Source organism: Heptranchias perlo, chromosome 1, assembly GCF_035084215.1.
Source record: "Heptranchias perlo isolate sHepPer1 chromosome 1, sHepPer1.hap1, whole genome shotgun sequence".
Lineage (NCBI taxonomy): Eukaryota > Metazoa > Chordata > Chondrichthyes > Hexanchiformes > Hexanchidae > Heptranchias > Heptranchias perlo.
In genome coordinates this window covers 27,772,850-27,787,602 of record NC_090325.1, presented here as the reverse complement: position 1 = coordinate 27,787,602, position 14,753 = coordinate 27,772,850, and the positions used below count along the sequence as shown (strand labels likewise).

Genomic DNA, 14,753 nt, shown 5'->3' with positions numbered 1-14,753 from the left:
AGTGGCTAAGTTCAAAGTCCATCTCCTTGTCACTGCCAAAACAGTAAATCAGTGCTCAGTGGCCTGGGAAATTCCACCCAGACTATTACCCCTTTTGCACTGCCAAATCTGCTCTTTTGTGAATATTGAACGCATTCCGCTCTACAGCAACTCCCCATCTGGAGTACTGCGTGCAGTTCTGGCCCATGGAAGAATATTACTGCTCTTGAAACTGTGCAGAGGTGAGCAACAAGGATGATTCTGGGTATCAGGGATTATACTGATCGGAAAAGGTTAAGGACATCGAGCTTGTTTTCTTTGGAAAAGAGGAAAGACTTCGAATTGACCTGATGAAATCCGTTGGAGAGATACACCAGGAATTTCCTCGGGACTTATCCCGCTCCGCCACCACATCTTCGGTGGAAACCCCGTTTGCGTGGCGCCGACCAGGTTTCTGCCGAACCTCCGCCAAAGGTGCGTCGGCGGAGCCAGAGAAAGCCCCGAGGAAATTCCCGATGCATGAAGAGAATTGACAAAGCTGATCCTACAGATTGTTTTTCACGTGAAGGGTTTAAAGACCAGGTTATAAAGGTTTGGAAAATTCAGAGGTTTGAAGTAAGAAGAGAAGTCAGGTGAAACTTTCCTAGCAAAGAACAATAAAGAACAGTGACCATTACCAATCGAATGGGCTATCTAAGTGAGTTCAAAAGGCAGTTAGGTGCATTTCTGGAGAGAGAAGAGATTGAGAGATATGGTGAGAAAGTGGGCATTTAGGGTTGTCCTATCAAAAAGGGAACGCATTTCTAAGCCTTTTTCCTTTCCCTAAAAATTATGTTCTTAAACTTAGCAAAGCAAACCTATATTCTCTGCCTCTCCAGCCATCTTTTGCCTGTGAATTTCATATTGACATGGTGATATTGGCACCTTGTAATAATAATAATAATAATATGGACTTGCTATGACAATAGATAGGGGCACCTGTAATGAGAGCAACAAAGGAGGGCAATGTGATGACTTCAAGTCCTGGCACTGACATCCTCACAACGAACCTGCACAATTGGATTTCAAAGTCCCATGGCCTGTAGACCTTAGACTTATCAGAGGAGTGATCCCAGCAGCGTCCCATCACACGCACCAGTGTATCTGCCACATACACACGTCCTCTGCATAGCTACAACATGATTCCTGCAGCAAGGCCCCAACTGGATATTAAAATCCTACCATCAGAGTAGATGTCGGGATCTACACAATCTTATCATTTAACAATTAATCAGGAGAGACGACATGCAGTAGATCAAATAAAAGTTCCAAAAATACGTTATTCTTGCCTCAGTCACTCTTTAGCCTCGATTTTAACTCCGAGTGGGAATCGGGCGGAGGGAGAGCTGAGGCAGGGAGTGAACTGTCCTAACCTCAGCAATGTGAGGCTCGGGAGATTTTAACTCCTGGGCCTGATCTGCGTGCTCCCAGTCAGTTTCCCGCCCGAAGTCGGTGGGAAGCGACAGCTGGCCGATGGGTGGGAGCGCAATGTCGGCTGGCAGGAGGCCACTGTCAGGGAATTGAAGGAACTGTCCACTGCACTCAGGTAAGTTGATGGGGGGTGGGATGTGGGGGGGGGGGGAGAAGGGGGTAAAACTGGGGCATTGGGGGGCCTCAACTTTCTATGTGGGGCCAGGCAGATGAGTCCTACTCCTTCTGACCCCACAAGGAAAGTTAAAATAAAAAGAAAAATGAGAAGACTTACCTTTTGGGGCCTCTTCAGGCCCCGACTCCGCTTCCCACTAGCTTGACCAGGTGAGAAAGCCACAACCACTTCCCCATTCAGGCCCACGGTTAAAATAGCAATCCGGCCTTGGTGGCATCATCAGAGCGCGATCTGCATATTTAAAGACCCCCACTGTCTTCTGGTGGGTGTCCCTCTTGCCTGCTCAGAAGAGCAGGTTCAAATTACAGCCTGCATGATCGGTGTGGGACATCCCATGGGCAATGCGTAATGCCTGCCCGGTTTCCGCTGGGCAACATTAAAACAGCCCCTTTTATGTTTCATATCAGGCAGTAGGTGGAATGGATCCAGACCACACTGCATACTGACAGGGCTGACATTAAGGAATTCAATAGAAAAATTCATTAAGCTCAGTGTTACACATGTCAATGTGACCAATGATTATATGGGCAAGTTTTGGCGCACAAACTGCAAGATTGAGTATCATTCAGGACTCCATTCAATGTTTTACTTCACACTGACCTACATTATGAGTGATGGATTTATGATGTGCCACAGGTGTTTGCTCCAGTAACAAGACTGTAACGTGTCTGCTGAAGGCGTTTCTTTGTAATTAGAATTTGTGTTTGCACTGTAATGTAATATTTAGGAATAGATTGTGATATACTGTACTCTCATATATACAGATATAGGGTGTGATATACTGCACTGTAATATATAAGTGCAGGGTGTGATATACTGTACTGTAATATATATAGAAAAATGACGTGATACACTGTACTGTAATATATAGATATAGGGTGGTATCTACTGTATTATAGATAAAGGGTATGATATACTATACTGTAATCTTCAGGGTGTGACATACTGTAGTTATATATATAGGGTGTGATATACTGTACTGTAACATAAAGGGTGTGATATACTGTACTGTAATATATATTGGGTGTGATATACTGTGTGACAATATATACAGATGGAGGCTATGATATGCCATATTGTTATATATATATGGGGTGAGACATACTGTAGTGTTATATAGGGTGTGATATTCTTTACTGTAACAGATATAGATATAGGCTGTGATACACTACTGTAATATATATGTATAGAGTGTGGTATACTGTACTGTCATATATATAGATATAGGGTGTAATATACTCTGCTGTAATATAGGGTGTGATGCATCGTACTGTAATATATATAGATAAAGGATGTGATATACTGTACTGTAATATATATATGGGGTGTGACATACTGTGCTGTACGGTGTGATATTTAGCCATGACATGCAGTGAAATAAATCCAGGCATCGCTGCTGGTTAAATCACATGGTTCAATATTAATGTTGATCAGTTTTGCAATTTTTTGCAGAAGGCCGTCTGTCACAATCCACCATGAAACCTGCCACCAACATGCGAACATACGCAAATGATGGGCAAGAAAAGACCAGCTGCTCTAACAAGCCTGTCCCACACTCATGATGACTGGAGCATCATGACAAGACACTTCTGTGCTGGCGGGACGATATTTAAAGGGCCAATTAAGTTATTTAAACTATTTAAGGATGTAATTTTTTGTGGTTTGAACTACACAAGCCATTTTAACTGCTTTTGAACGTGTCTCCCGTGACCTCTGAAACACACCATGGAAACGGAGGTGAGTTGCAGCCAGCACACATTTGGACCTTTAAACCAGTGATTGAGACGTGAAGAAAAAGTGAGTTATTGCAGCAGGGCAATCAGTTCTCTCAGACAAACCTTTGGCTGGGAGTTCTTTGTGTTTAGACTGAGATTTCTTTGTTCACACTCAGAATTCTTATGTTCAGACATATTAACCTACATTTTGGACCCCCTCAAACTGACACCATCAGGATGGGGGCTGCAATGGATTTATTCAGCAGTACACCTGAGGAGGAGGCACATCACCATCTGCGGCAGGCACGGCGTGCTGTTCTGGGAGTTGCAGCTCCACAAGACAGAGGTGCGCCACAAGGACCTGCAGAAGAGCAGAGAGGGGACCAACAGAGAGGCCGAGGTCGCAGGAAGCACTACTCACGTGAGGGGGTCTACAGACAGAGGCTGAGCTTCCTGGACCTCTCTGAGGAGCAGTGCCTACGAAGGCTCAGATTGAGTCGCCAGTTGGTCGCAGACATCTGCCTGCTCCTTCATGCAGAGCTGCTCCCGGATGGGCCTGGTGGCCACCCATTGCCCATTGCAGTTAAAGTCACCACTGCCCTCAATTTCTTCACCTCTGGATCCTTCCAGGGCGCCATTGGTGACATCACCAGGATCTCTCAGTCGGCTGTACATAAGTGTATACGACAGGTCACAGATGGCTTGTTTGCCAGGGCATCCGACTACGTTAAATTCCCCATCGACGACATCAGCCAGACTGAGAGGGCAGTGGGTTTCCACTCTCTGACTGGCTTCCCACAGGTACAGGGTGCAATTGATTGCACACACATAGCAATCTGAGGACCTGCACATGAGGCAGGACTGTTCATCAACTGAAAGGGCTATCATTCCATCAATGCGCAGCAGGATTGCAACCACTGGAAAAGGTTTCGGCAGGTGTGTGCCAGATTCCCTGGCAGCTGCCATGAATTCGCACCCCAATACGCCAACATTTTCATGCACAAGTTTGAGCACGACTTCTTCACTGCACAGGACCTCCAACCAATGCTATACACCAGATACATCGACGACATTTTCTTCCTATGGACCCACGGCGAAGAATCACTGAAGAGACTACACGATAACATCAACAAGTTCCATCCCACCATCAAACTCACCATGAACTACTCCTCAGAATCAGTTTCTTTCTTGGACACACAAATCTCCATCAAAGACGGGCACCTAAGCACCTCACTCTACCGCAAGCCCATGGACAACCTCACGATGCTCCACTTTTCCAGCTTCCACCCTAACCATGTCAAAGAGGCCATCCCTTATGGACAGGCCCTACGAATACACAGGATCTGCTCAGACGAGGAGGAACGCGATGGACACCTACAGACGCTGAAAGACGCCCTCGTAAGAACGGGATATGACGCTCGACTTGTCGATCGACAGTTCCGATGGGCCACAGCGAAGAATCGCATAGACCTCCTCAGAAGACAAACATGGGACGCAACCAACAGAGTACCCTTCGTTGTCCAGTACTTCCCCGGAGCGGAGAAACTGCGGCATGTTCTCCGCAGCCTTCAACATGTCATCGATGACGACGAACACCTCGCTAAGGCCATCCCCACGCCTCCACTCCTCGCCTTCAAACAGCCACCCAACCTCAAACAGACCATCGTTCGCAGCAAATTACCCAGCTTTCAGGAGAACAGCGTCCACGACACCACACAACCCTGCCACAGCAACCTCTGCAAGACATGCCAGATCATCGACACAGATACCACCATCACACGAGAGGACACCACCCACCAGGTACATGGTTCATACTCCTGTGACTCGGCCAACGTTGTCTACCTCATACGTTGCAGGAAAGGATGCCCCGGAGCATGGTACATTGGCGAGACCATGCAGACACTGCGACAACGGATGAACGGACACCACGCAACAATTGCCAGACAGGAGGGTTCCCTCCCAGTCGGGGAACACTTCAGCAGTCAAGGATATTCAGCCACCGATCTTCGGGTAAGCGTTCTCCAAGGCGGCCTTCGAGACACACGACAACGCAAAATCGTCGAGCAGAAATTGATAGCCAAGTTCCGCACCCATGAGGACGGCCTCAACCGGGATCTTGGGTTCATGTCACGCTACACGTAACCCCACCAGCAGGAAAACAAAGTTATCTGTTTTTAATACAACTGGAAATTCTCTCTCTCTCTTTCTGCCTTTGGGGTCTCTTTCTCTCTGTCTGTGTAATTTGACCCATTGTGTATTCAGTATACTGGGACCCACTGTTTTCCGTGGCTAACCTGTCTGAACACCAACGACACCTTTGATTGGTGTGATGGTGCCCCAGCCTAATATAAGATATGCGATTTGAGAACCTCTCATTCACGCACTCACCTGACGAAGGAGATAATCTCTGAAAGCTTGTGATTTTAAAATAAAATTGTTGGACTATAACCTGGTGTTGTAAGATTCCTTACATGATTCCTTCAATTTGCATGAATCCAACATCCCGGCCCTCTTCCACTCACAAGACAGACTTAAGGGCTGACTCCTTGGAGACAAGGGATACCCCCTGCAGATGTGGCTCATGACACCTGTGAGAAACGCCACCAATGAGGCACAGCTGTGGTACAATGACAGTCACATCACCACCAGGTCTGTCACTGAACAAGCTGTAGGAATGCTCAAGATGCGCTTCAGGTGCCTGGATTGATCTGGGGGATCCCTTCAGTACTCGCCGGCGATGGTGTGTAGAATAATAGCGGTGTGTTGTGTCCTGCACAACATCGCTCAACAGAGAGGGTGTAGGGGGTGGTGGTGTGTGTCAGCTTTGCCTCTGACTTCTGAGTGGTTCGAATTGCTCCCACTCCCTGGGTTCTAGACCTTGGACTTATTTGGGGGTTGTGACAAAGTGCAGCAGACAACTGGTTTTGGTGCAAGAAACTTTGACCTTTATTCAAGAGAGAAAATACAACACAACAATCTTAACACTCTAATAAAATGGGGAACACTTCGGTACACATGAGGGAAATTACAGTAGAAAGATACCTTACCCCTCCCAATCCCACTGTACTAGCTAAGTTGGACTCTAAAGGGCCAGAGATAATGCTCACCAAACGAATCCTTGACAGTAATTCACCCAGAGGTAAGTCAGAAATAGATTGTAAAGTGGAAACTTTGCGGGTCTTCGGTTTTCTCCCGAGTTGGTTTTCTTTGGTCGCGGTGACCCAATATTACCCGGTTGGTTGGTGGCAATATTCGGTTGGTTGTTTCGTAAGGCCCTTGTTGCCGCGAGGTGTCTGATGGTCACTGGGACTGTTGCTCTAGTTTCTTCTTGTGTGTTGGCCTGCTTCTAGAGCTGCTGACCTTCCCTGTCGAACTGCTTTCCTGTTGCCCCCTCGCCTTGTTGTTCGCAAGAAGCTGCTCTTCCTTCCAGAGACAGGCAGAACAAGAGAAGCAGAACACCAGCGCAAGCAAGAGCCAGAGAGAGAGAGAGCGAGAGAGGTTTCGAGTTTCCACTTCTATATCCCTCTCTTACAATGGTTTTCGTCACTTTAAAAAAAAAACCTTCATGTCTGTTTAAACAGTTCTTACAAAGTCCTGAAGAATCTTTGATGGCTTTTTGATGGTCCCTCATCATGTTGCAATTGCTTCTCCCGATGGGTCATTGTTAATTCCGATTTTTAGAGCTTGTCACACAAGGCTTCCTTTTGTATCCAACGTCCTAGGTGTTGATCGGTTTTGCTTTAAAACAAAGACATGGCCTCACCATGTCTGGAGCAGTTGCCTCTTTCAATGGCAGTGAGTGTTGATCACCTGCTGTAGGTTTTGCATTAAAACAGAGACATGTCTGAAGCAGTAATTCTCCCACATTCCACTGTGTGTGTTGTTGAATTCGTCTGGTGACCTCTCACCTATCCTTCCATCTTAGGATTTTGGTCAATGGCCAAAGTTTTCCATACTCAGGGAAAAGGTGAATTTCTTGAGGGTTTTTCTCCAAGTTTTAGGGGATCTGTGAATTTTGAGAATCTTACACTCCCCCCTATGATACTTTAACCTTGCTTCAAGTATCATACTGGTAAAAGGTGAGCAAAATTCTCGATCCTCGAGAGCCAACCTTCCCCTGTAGTTTACCTATCTAAGACCCAAAACATGCATTCCCCTTTAGGTGTAGTGTTCAGAAGCGGACACAGGTAAGAATTCAGTTGCATTCATATCCAAGCACGGAGGGGGTCCAACACCCCTGCACCAGGCAGAGGTTGTAAGCAGGTGTTAAGCGGTTGAAGCAGAGTTTAAGCAGGGAGAGGTAGCTGAGCCAAGCGGAGGAAGGAGATCTGGAGGTTTGCAGGCCCACAGGCAACATCACGGAGAGGGGCACGGCGTGGCAGGCTCAACCGAAGACAAGGCCGCAACCGCAGCCCTCCACGAAGATCGACCACCCACAACCGTGCCTTACCGCATCAGCGGACTCCACCCAACTGAAGAACCTTTGCAGATTCCACAGACCAGGACCACGTGGGGACGGCAGGCCCCAGAGGACACAAAGAGCGTACCCCAAAACTGCAACCGGCTTACCTGGCTGGATTTTGAACTGTCAAGGAACCCTGGTTGGTGAGCATGATGCCTGACCTCTCCTAGTTCAATTTAGTTAGGTTTTGGGGGTGGGACAAGGGTAAGGGGATTAGTAGCGTGATTTTCCCTCGTTATGCCGTGTGTTCCCCATTCTTAACTAAATGTACTTTGTAGGTCTGTATAATCTCAGTGTAATCCTAATGTTATAAGTTCATTTGTGACTTCAATAAACCCAGTTTTTTTCTTGCACCAAAACCAGTTATCTGCTGCACTTTGTCACAACCCCCAAATAAGTCCAAGGTCTCGAACCCAGGGAGTGGGAGCGGTTCGGACCGCTCAGAAGTCAGAGGTGAAGCTGACACACACCACCACCCCCTACAAGGGTTACCGGTGGATGAGGTCCCATGTGCTCATGAAGCATCTGCACCTGCCATCGACGCTGAAGAAGACAAGGAGGAGGAGGAGGATTACGATGTGCAACCCATCGGCAGAGCAGCGGCACACCTGGCTGCTCATCATGCCAGGGAGTCACTCATACTTGATAGATTCTCACAGGGAGATCTGCAAACTGAAGATAGTGAAGTACTCTGACCACCTGGAATGACCATCAACACCATCGCCCCTGCCCCCACTACCCCTCCGTTTGCACAAACAGTTCTACAACCACGCATACACCAATTGTAAACTTGGCCAATGGGTGGCAACAAGTTTTGCCGGTCATGATGAGGGACATGCAAGGGCGCTTTGACGAAACGGACTCAAGATTGGACAAGATGTGGCAGTGGTGGTGACGAGCGTGACATTTATTGTGAATGTTAAAAAAAAGAGAAATGAAAAACATGACATTGTGTTACACACCCTTGTGCATATCTTTGGTGATCACAAAATCTTCACCTTCCTCTTCCTACTACTTCTACGTAGTACACCCCTTGTGGCTTCAGCAGAGGTAGTGGTAGATTGCTCAGGTCCCTGCCCTGACTGAGATGCTTTCGGCCTAAGCCCTCTGGGTTTGGGAGCCCATGAAGGCCCTGCCAAAGGCTGCTCCACCTGTACCGGTGCAGGGCCATCGAGAGAGGAGGCAGCATTGCGGGAACCGGTTCAGGGAGGGGGCAACGGGTGAGACGTGGGAGCGCTTTGAGTGGAGTCCCCATTTCCATGTCCCCTTTCGCCATCACCCTTCTCCTGGGCTAGGGCCACATCACTCCTACCACCCTGATGGACAACAGCTTGTAGCAGATCTGTGATGCGTTCTAAGGCCTAGGCTAAAGTATCTGTCTGCCCGGTTAAGGCAGCAAACATGCTGACATCCAGAGTCTGCACAGCCATTGTCAGGGTCTGAATAGACTCATTTGAGAGTTGTGCTTGAAGCTCAATGGGAGCTGCCATTCTCTCCAATGCAGACATTCCCACACTTACCTGCACCACTGTTCCAATAATGCTGGAGGTGGACTCCTCCAGCCTCTCCGCTATTGTGGAGTGTGTGCTTGGCATGTCTTCCAGTACCTCGCAAAGGTGCATCAGTACCTCGATCATTCTTCTTTCAAGGATGGCCCTCGGGGATCAGCATCTGCGTCCAGCTGAGCAGAGCTTGGAGAGGAGTGTGCCCACTGACATGGACTCTCCACAGCTGTCCCTGCCATCAGCGTCTGCTCGTGCTCACTTGTGAGTGGTAAATCACCAAGTGACAACCCAACTATTTGGCTAATAGGACCCACCGAGCTGTGAGTAATGTGCTGGTGCATGGCTCGCTATGATGTGATGGTGCGCCCTCAGAGGCGTGGAGCTCCTCTGAGGAATCACCCTCGTCCATGTCGTGTGCCTCTTCAGCACTCCTTGAGGGCCCTGGAAGAGAACATTCGGCAATATTAAGAATCATCGCAGAAGTGATGTTGCGATGAGCATCCTGAGGTGTGCAACAGGTCAATCATTGATAACCTCAATTCATGGTTGCAATGTCCCTTTAAATACTCCAGCTCGCAGCATGTCATTCGGGTGCACAGTGCACCCACTGTGCAGCTTGGAGATGCGATACCTGGAAGTCATGTTAAGGGCCTTCAATTGAGTCGCGATTGCTCGAGAAAACGCACAAAAAATCTTTTCGGGTTTCCCAGGTGCATATTGGTCCACCCCCTGCTGAGATCCGGCCGATATGTTAAAATTTACCCCAACGTTTTAGGTCAATGACCTTTCAACAGAACTGGACGATGTTAGAGATTTTAAGCAACTACAGAGTCAGGGGAAAGTGGGGAGAGGGTGGGGGGATTGACAAAAGTGATGATGGTGCAAGGCAAAAGGGGAATAATGGAGTTTGTTTCAAGGCAGTAAAGATTTTGGGGCTGAGATTGAATGATAAAGGAATAACACCTAGATCTATTATGGTTTTAAACAACTTTTTCTGATGACTTCCATCTTGTAGACTGATTTACTTCTGCTCTGGCTTCCACTGGTTGCTTAATCAAAATATTGAGAATATCTCTAAATGTTCGTATGCAAACTGATGTACCATTACATTGACAAACTACTGTCGAGCTTTATGACAGTGTCTTAATACCCTCAATGTCTTATTGCTGTGTAACTCACTACAGAGCGTGGGTTATCCTGTATGCAGCATGCACCACACGGTTCAACAGCTAAACTGCACACCAGTGGTACTGCAAAATGACAGTGCGATCAAGAGCTAATAGAGACCACAGCCGGAGGAGCAATAAAAAAAATCACATACAACTTTTAATAATTAATTAATAATTAAGTTTAGGCTGGTCTTTTAAGCTGGTCGGAGCTCTATAGCAATACTGCCAAAAGAACATCCCACTCCTATTTCTCATGCAGCTGTGAATCAGCAGGAAGGGGGAAGTGGAGAAGACTATATCCTACGAGCAGAATTCACTGGGTTAGGTTCAATTACCTATCTGTGATTGTAAAATAAGGCTTAATGTCACATTAAAGCTACTTTTACATTCAGCCGACGGTAGGCTCCTGGTTCTCCTGCTTTCAGTCTCACTCTTATATATAAACAGTGGAGGCTTCTGGTGAATGGTGATGTAAAAGTGGGTCTATTGCTCTGCTGTGAGGTTACCATCACTTGCAAAGTAAACAGGGGTGGTCAGGCCTCTGCATTTGCACTTTAAATGATTGGACCGTGATGCCACCGGAAAACATTTCTCCATTAGTGTTGCTGATCTGTTAATCATTTTATAATTCAACAGCAGATTCATACTTGTTATTTTGACCACTTGAAAGAATAAGACTTCTAAAATGTCCAAGCAGAATAAGATTTTTCTTGTGTCCTCTAATGAGGAAGATCAGAATTGAAAGCCCTGGAGAAAGACAAATATTCCTCCCTCATCCAATACCACCAAAAAAAAAACTGGACATTCATCTCGTTGCCGTTTGTGGGATATTGTTGGTTCAGCGTGACTGCTGTGTTTACCAACCTAACAATGGAGTGCACAAACGTAGTTCACTTTGTGAAGACACATTTTTCTTTAGATAATTTCAGTCAGCCAGAAACGTTGACAGACCAAATGTCACAGCTGTCAGAAGGGACCACTCAAATCAGAATATAATGTTTTTAATATTTTCAATGTCAGAAAGAAAAAAAATATCTAAAGGCATTTCTTCTCTGATAACAAAATGATAGATAGTAGGCTGTCTCAAGACAGGCCCCACAGTTTGAAAGGCTGGCAGCATGATGTTTTAGAATGGTGTCTATAATAGATCAAAAGATTTTGCAAACAAGCTCTGAGCATGGAATAGAAACCGAGGGCTTCACTAAAAATGCGTAGGATGCTTTATGGGAATATTTTTTAAAAAAGATATTTCATTATTTATTATATTATTATATTATGTATGATAGATTATATTATTGTAGTCTTGTCATCTGTATAATGTCAGGATACATATTGATAATCAAGCAATCATTTCTGCAGAGCCTATCTACTCTGCTGCTTAAGAAGCTCTTAAAGTCCTTTTGATGAATATTATATTGGAAGTGTTGTCCTACTTCTAATCAAAATGTAACTTATAATTTCTTCTTCAGATTCCCCTCCTCCTTTAAAAAAATATTTTTCTCTTCCTCCTTTCAGGTTCTCTGTGTCATTATCCCATATTTCCTGATTTCATCTGTGCTGCTCGCTAAGCAGAATCCAACTGCTTTCTCCGCACGGAAAGAGGAAAATTTGGGGCAGATAACCGACGGGAACAGCTTCCTCTCCATGGTGCTGCCCAAATAAAGATACCTGATTTTACAGAGGAGGAGGAGAATCGGAGGAAGAAATTATAAGTTACATTTTGATTAAAAGTAGGACAACACTTCCAATATATAATTCATCAAAAGGACTTTAAGAGCTTTTTAAGCAGCAGAGTAGACAGGCTCTGCAGAAATGATTGCTTCATTACCGATATGTATCCTGACATTATACAGATACAGATTTTAAGATCTCCTCTACCCTCAGTTTTTATGCCATGGGTGCATTCCAGACTTCATAAGAGTCAGCTGCTATTCAGTGAACTGCTGCATTAGGCATGTGCCTGAAACCCTGAAGGCACAAGATTACATAAATTTCAGCAGTGATTACTAGCATAAGCAGTCAGCCCAGGCGACTGGATTCAAGTCCCACTCCAGAGACCTGAGCACATAATCCAGGTTGAGACTTCAGTGCAGTACTGAGGGAGTGCTGCACTGTCGGAGGAAATGTCATTCAGATGAGATGTTGAACTGAGGACCCGTCTGCCCTCTAGTGAATGTAAAGGATCCCATGATACTATTCAAAGAAGAGCAGGAGAGTTCTCTTGGTGTCCTGGCCAGTCATTTATTTCATTGCTGTTTCTGGGACTTTGTTGTGTGCAAATTGACTGCTGCTTTTGGTTACATTACAACAGTAACCACGCTTCAAAAGTACTTAATTGGCTGTGTAGCGCTTTGGGACATGCTGAGCTTGTGAAAAGCACAATATAAATGCAAGTTATTTATTTTCTTTCTTCTTTCTTTTGTCTGCCTATCTTCCCCAAATTGGAGGGTATAATTGATGGCCTGTACTTAGCCATTTGTACCCCTCCTCATAAATGTAGGCTATACATGAACATGAAGGGCTTCTACTCCCTGAATGCCTAGATGGTCTATGATCCCATTTGAAACTGAAAATTATAAATGCCAACATGCAGTACTGAGGGAACACAGATGACTCCTTCATATTGAAGCAACCCCCTGTGATATTTTTCATGGGGAAGGAAAGATGGAAGGTGACACATGGGAAGCAAGGAATATGCTGATGGATGACGACACCTCTGCTCATCTTCCGTGCTTAAGCTGCATTTACGTATAATGAAGCCTACACAAGAGCAAGGATGCTCATAGAGCAAGTTTTTGGGGTAATGATTTTGATGCTTGGAGCACACGGGAAGGACTTCATTATATTCCCCATTCCTCTCAAATTCCACTCTGACAGCTGCCTCCATTTCCTGTGTGCTGCATGCTTCACAACACTGCAATAGCAAGAAGCCTTAGAATTGGAGATCCATGAGAGGCAGCAGGAAGACAGGGAGCCACAGCATGATGAAGGTGTCAAAGAGTCAAGAGTAGGCATTGCAAGCTGGGAGAGAGGAGTGGGAGGATGTTATAGCCACTTCTTACTGATGCTCTGCTGGCCGGCATCCCACCTGGCACCCTCCGTAAATGTGAGCTCATCCACAACTCTGCTGCCCATATCCTAACTCTCACCAAGTCCCGTTCACCCATCACCCCCGTGCTCACTGACCTACATTGTCTACCAGTCTAATTATGCCTCAATTTTAAAATTCTCATCATTGTTTTCAAATCTTGGTCTGCATCTCCATCCAATTCACCTGCCTCTCAAAAGAAATGCCTTCCACTGTCACATCAGTGAAGGACAGCACTCTGAAGAGTGTCAGAGCCGTTCACAGAGGGACCACCACCCCTCACACCTCCCTCAACCCCCACACCTCCCCCCACCCCCTTCAGTGGCAATGCTGGCCCTCAGGTTGTAAGCCAACATTTCCTGGAAAAAAGTGAGAGGAGTGGCCTTTGGCACAGGTTGAGTTGCATAAAATATCTTTACAGTCCACATTTCGGCAGGAAGCATTTGCAGATCTATGTTTATTTTACCTGTTTAGTTTGTCTCACGTGGTAGAACTTTTTCTGATGTCCTTCCAATACTCTGAGCCGAAGCTAATCCGGACTCCACATGCAGGCATCCATCACTGTGCTGGATTAGGGATTCACCTTCTTGACCTGTAAAGGTCATCCTGCTTATCAAGCACGGCAGTTAATGAAGATGCTCAGGGCACAGTCTGAAGACCTGGGTTTGTAACCAATGCCTGCGGCCATTGCTGGAACCTTCTGTTTTTCTGTCCAAGTGCAGCTGGCTGATAATAATACCCGTTAAAGAGCTCGTTAGCTGCTTGAGAAATATCAAGCCTGATCATCATAGAATCACAGAATCATAGAAAGGTAAGAGCATAGAAGGAGGCCATTCGGCCCATCGAGTCTGCGCTGGCTTTATGCAAGAGCAATCCAGCCAGTCCCACTCCCCCACCCTATCCCTGTCGCCCTGAAATTTTTTTCCTTTCAAGTACTTATCCTGTTCCCTTTTGAGGGCCATGATTGAATCTGCCTCCACTACCCCCTCTGGCAGTGCATTCCAGATCCTAACCACTCGTTGTGTAAAATAGTTTTTCCTCATGTCACCTTTGATTCTTTTGCCAATCACCTTAAATCTATGCCTCCTGGTCCTTGGCCCTTCCATCAATGGGAACGGTTTCTCTCTATCTACTCTGTCTAGACCTTTCATGATTTTGAATACCTCTATCAAATCTCCTCTCAACCTTCT

At 46.1% G+C, this 14,753-nt stretch overlaps 1 protein-coding gene across 1 annotated transcript in view; it reads left to right on the top strand.

Annotated features, from left to right (window-relative positions):
* Window positions 1-5,777, top strand: part of LOC137324445 (uncharacterized) — a 44,627-nt gene extending 38,850 nt beyond the window's left edge. Inside the window, exon 2 of the mRNA XM_067988769.1 lies at window positions 3,077-5,777. Coding sequence (XP_067844870.1) covers window positions 4,336-5,481 — 1,146 coding nt within the window. The 5' untranslated portion in view covers window positions 3,077-4,335 and the 3' untranslated portion in view covers window positions 5,482-5,777. The remainder of the gene's footprint in view (window positions 1-3,076) is intronic.
* The last annotated feature ends 8,976 nt before the right edge of the window (window positions 5,778-14,753 follow it).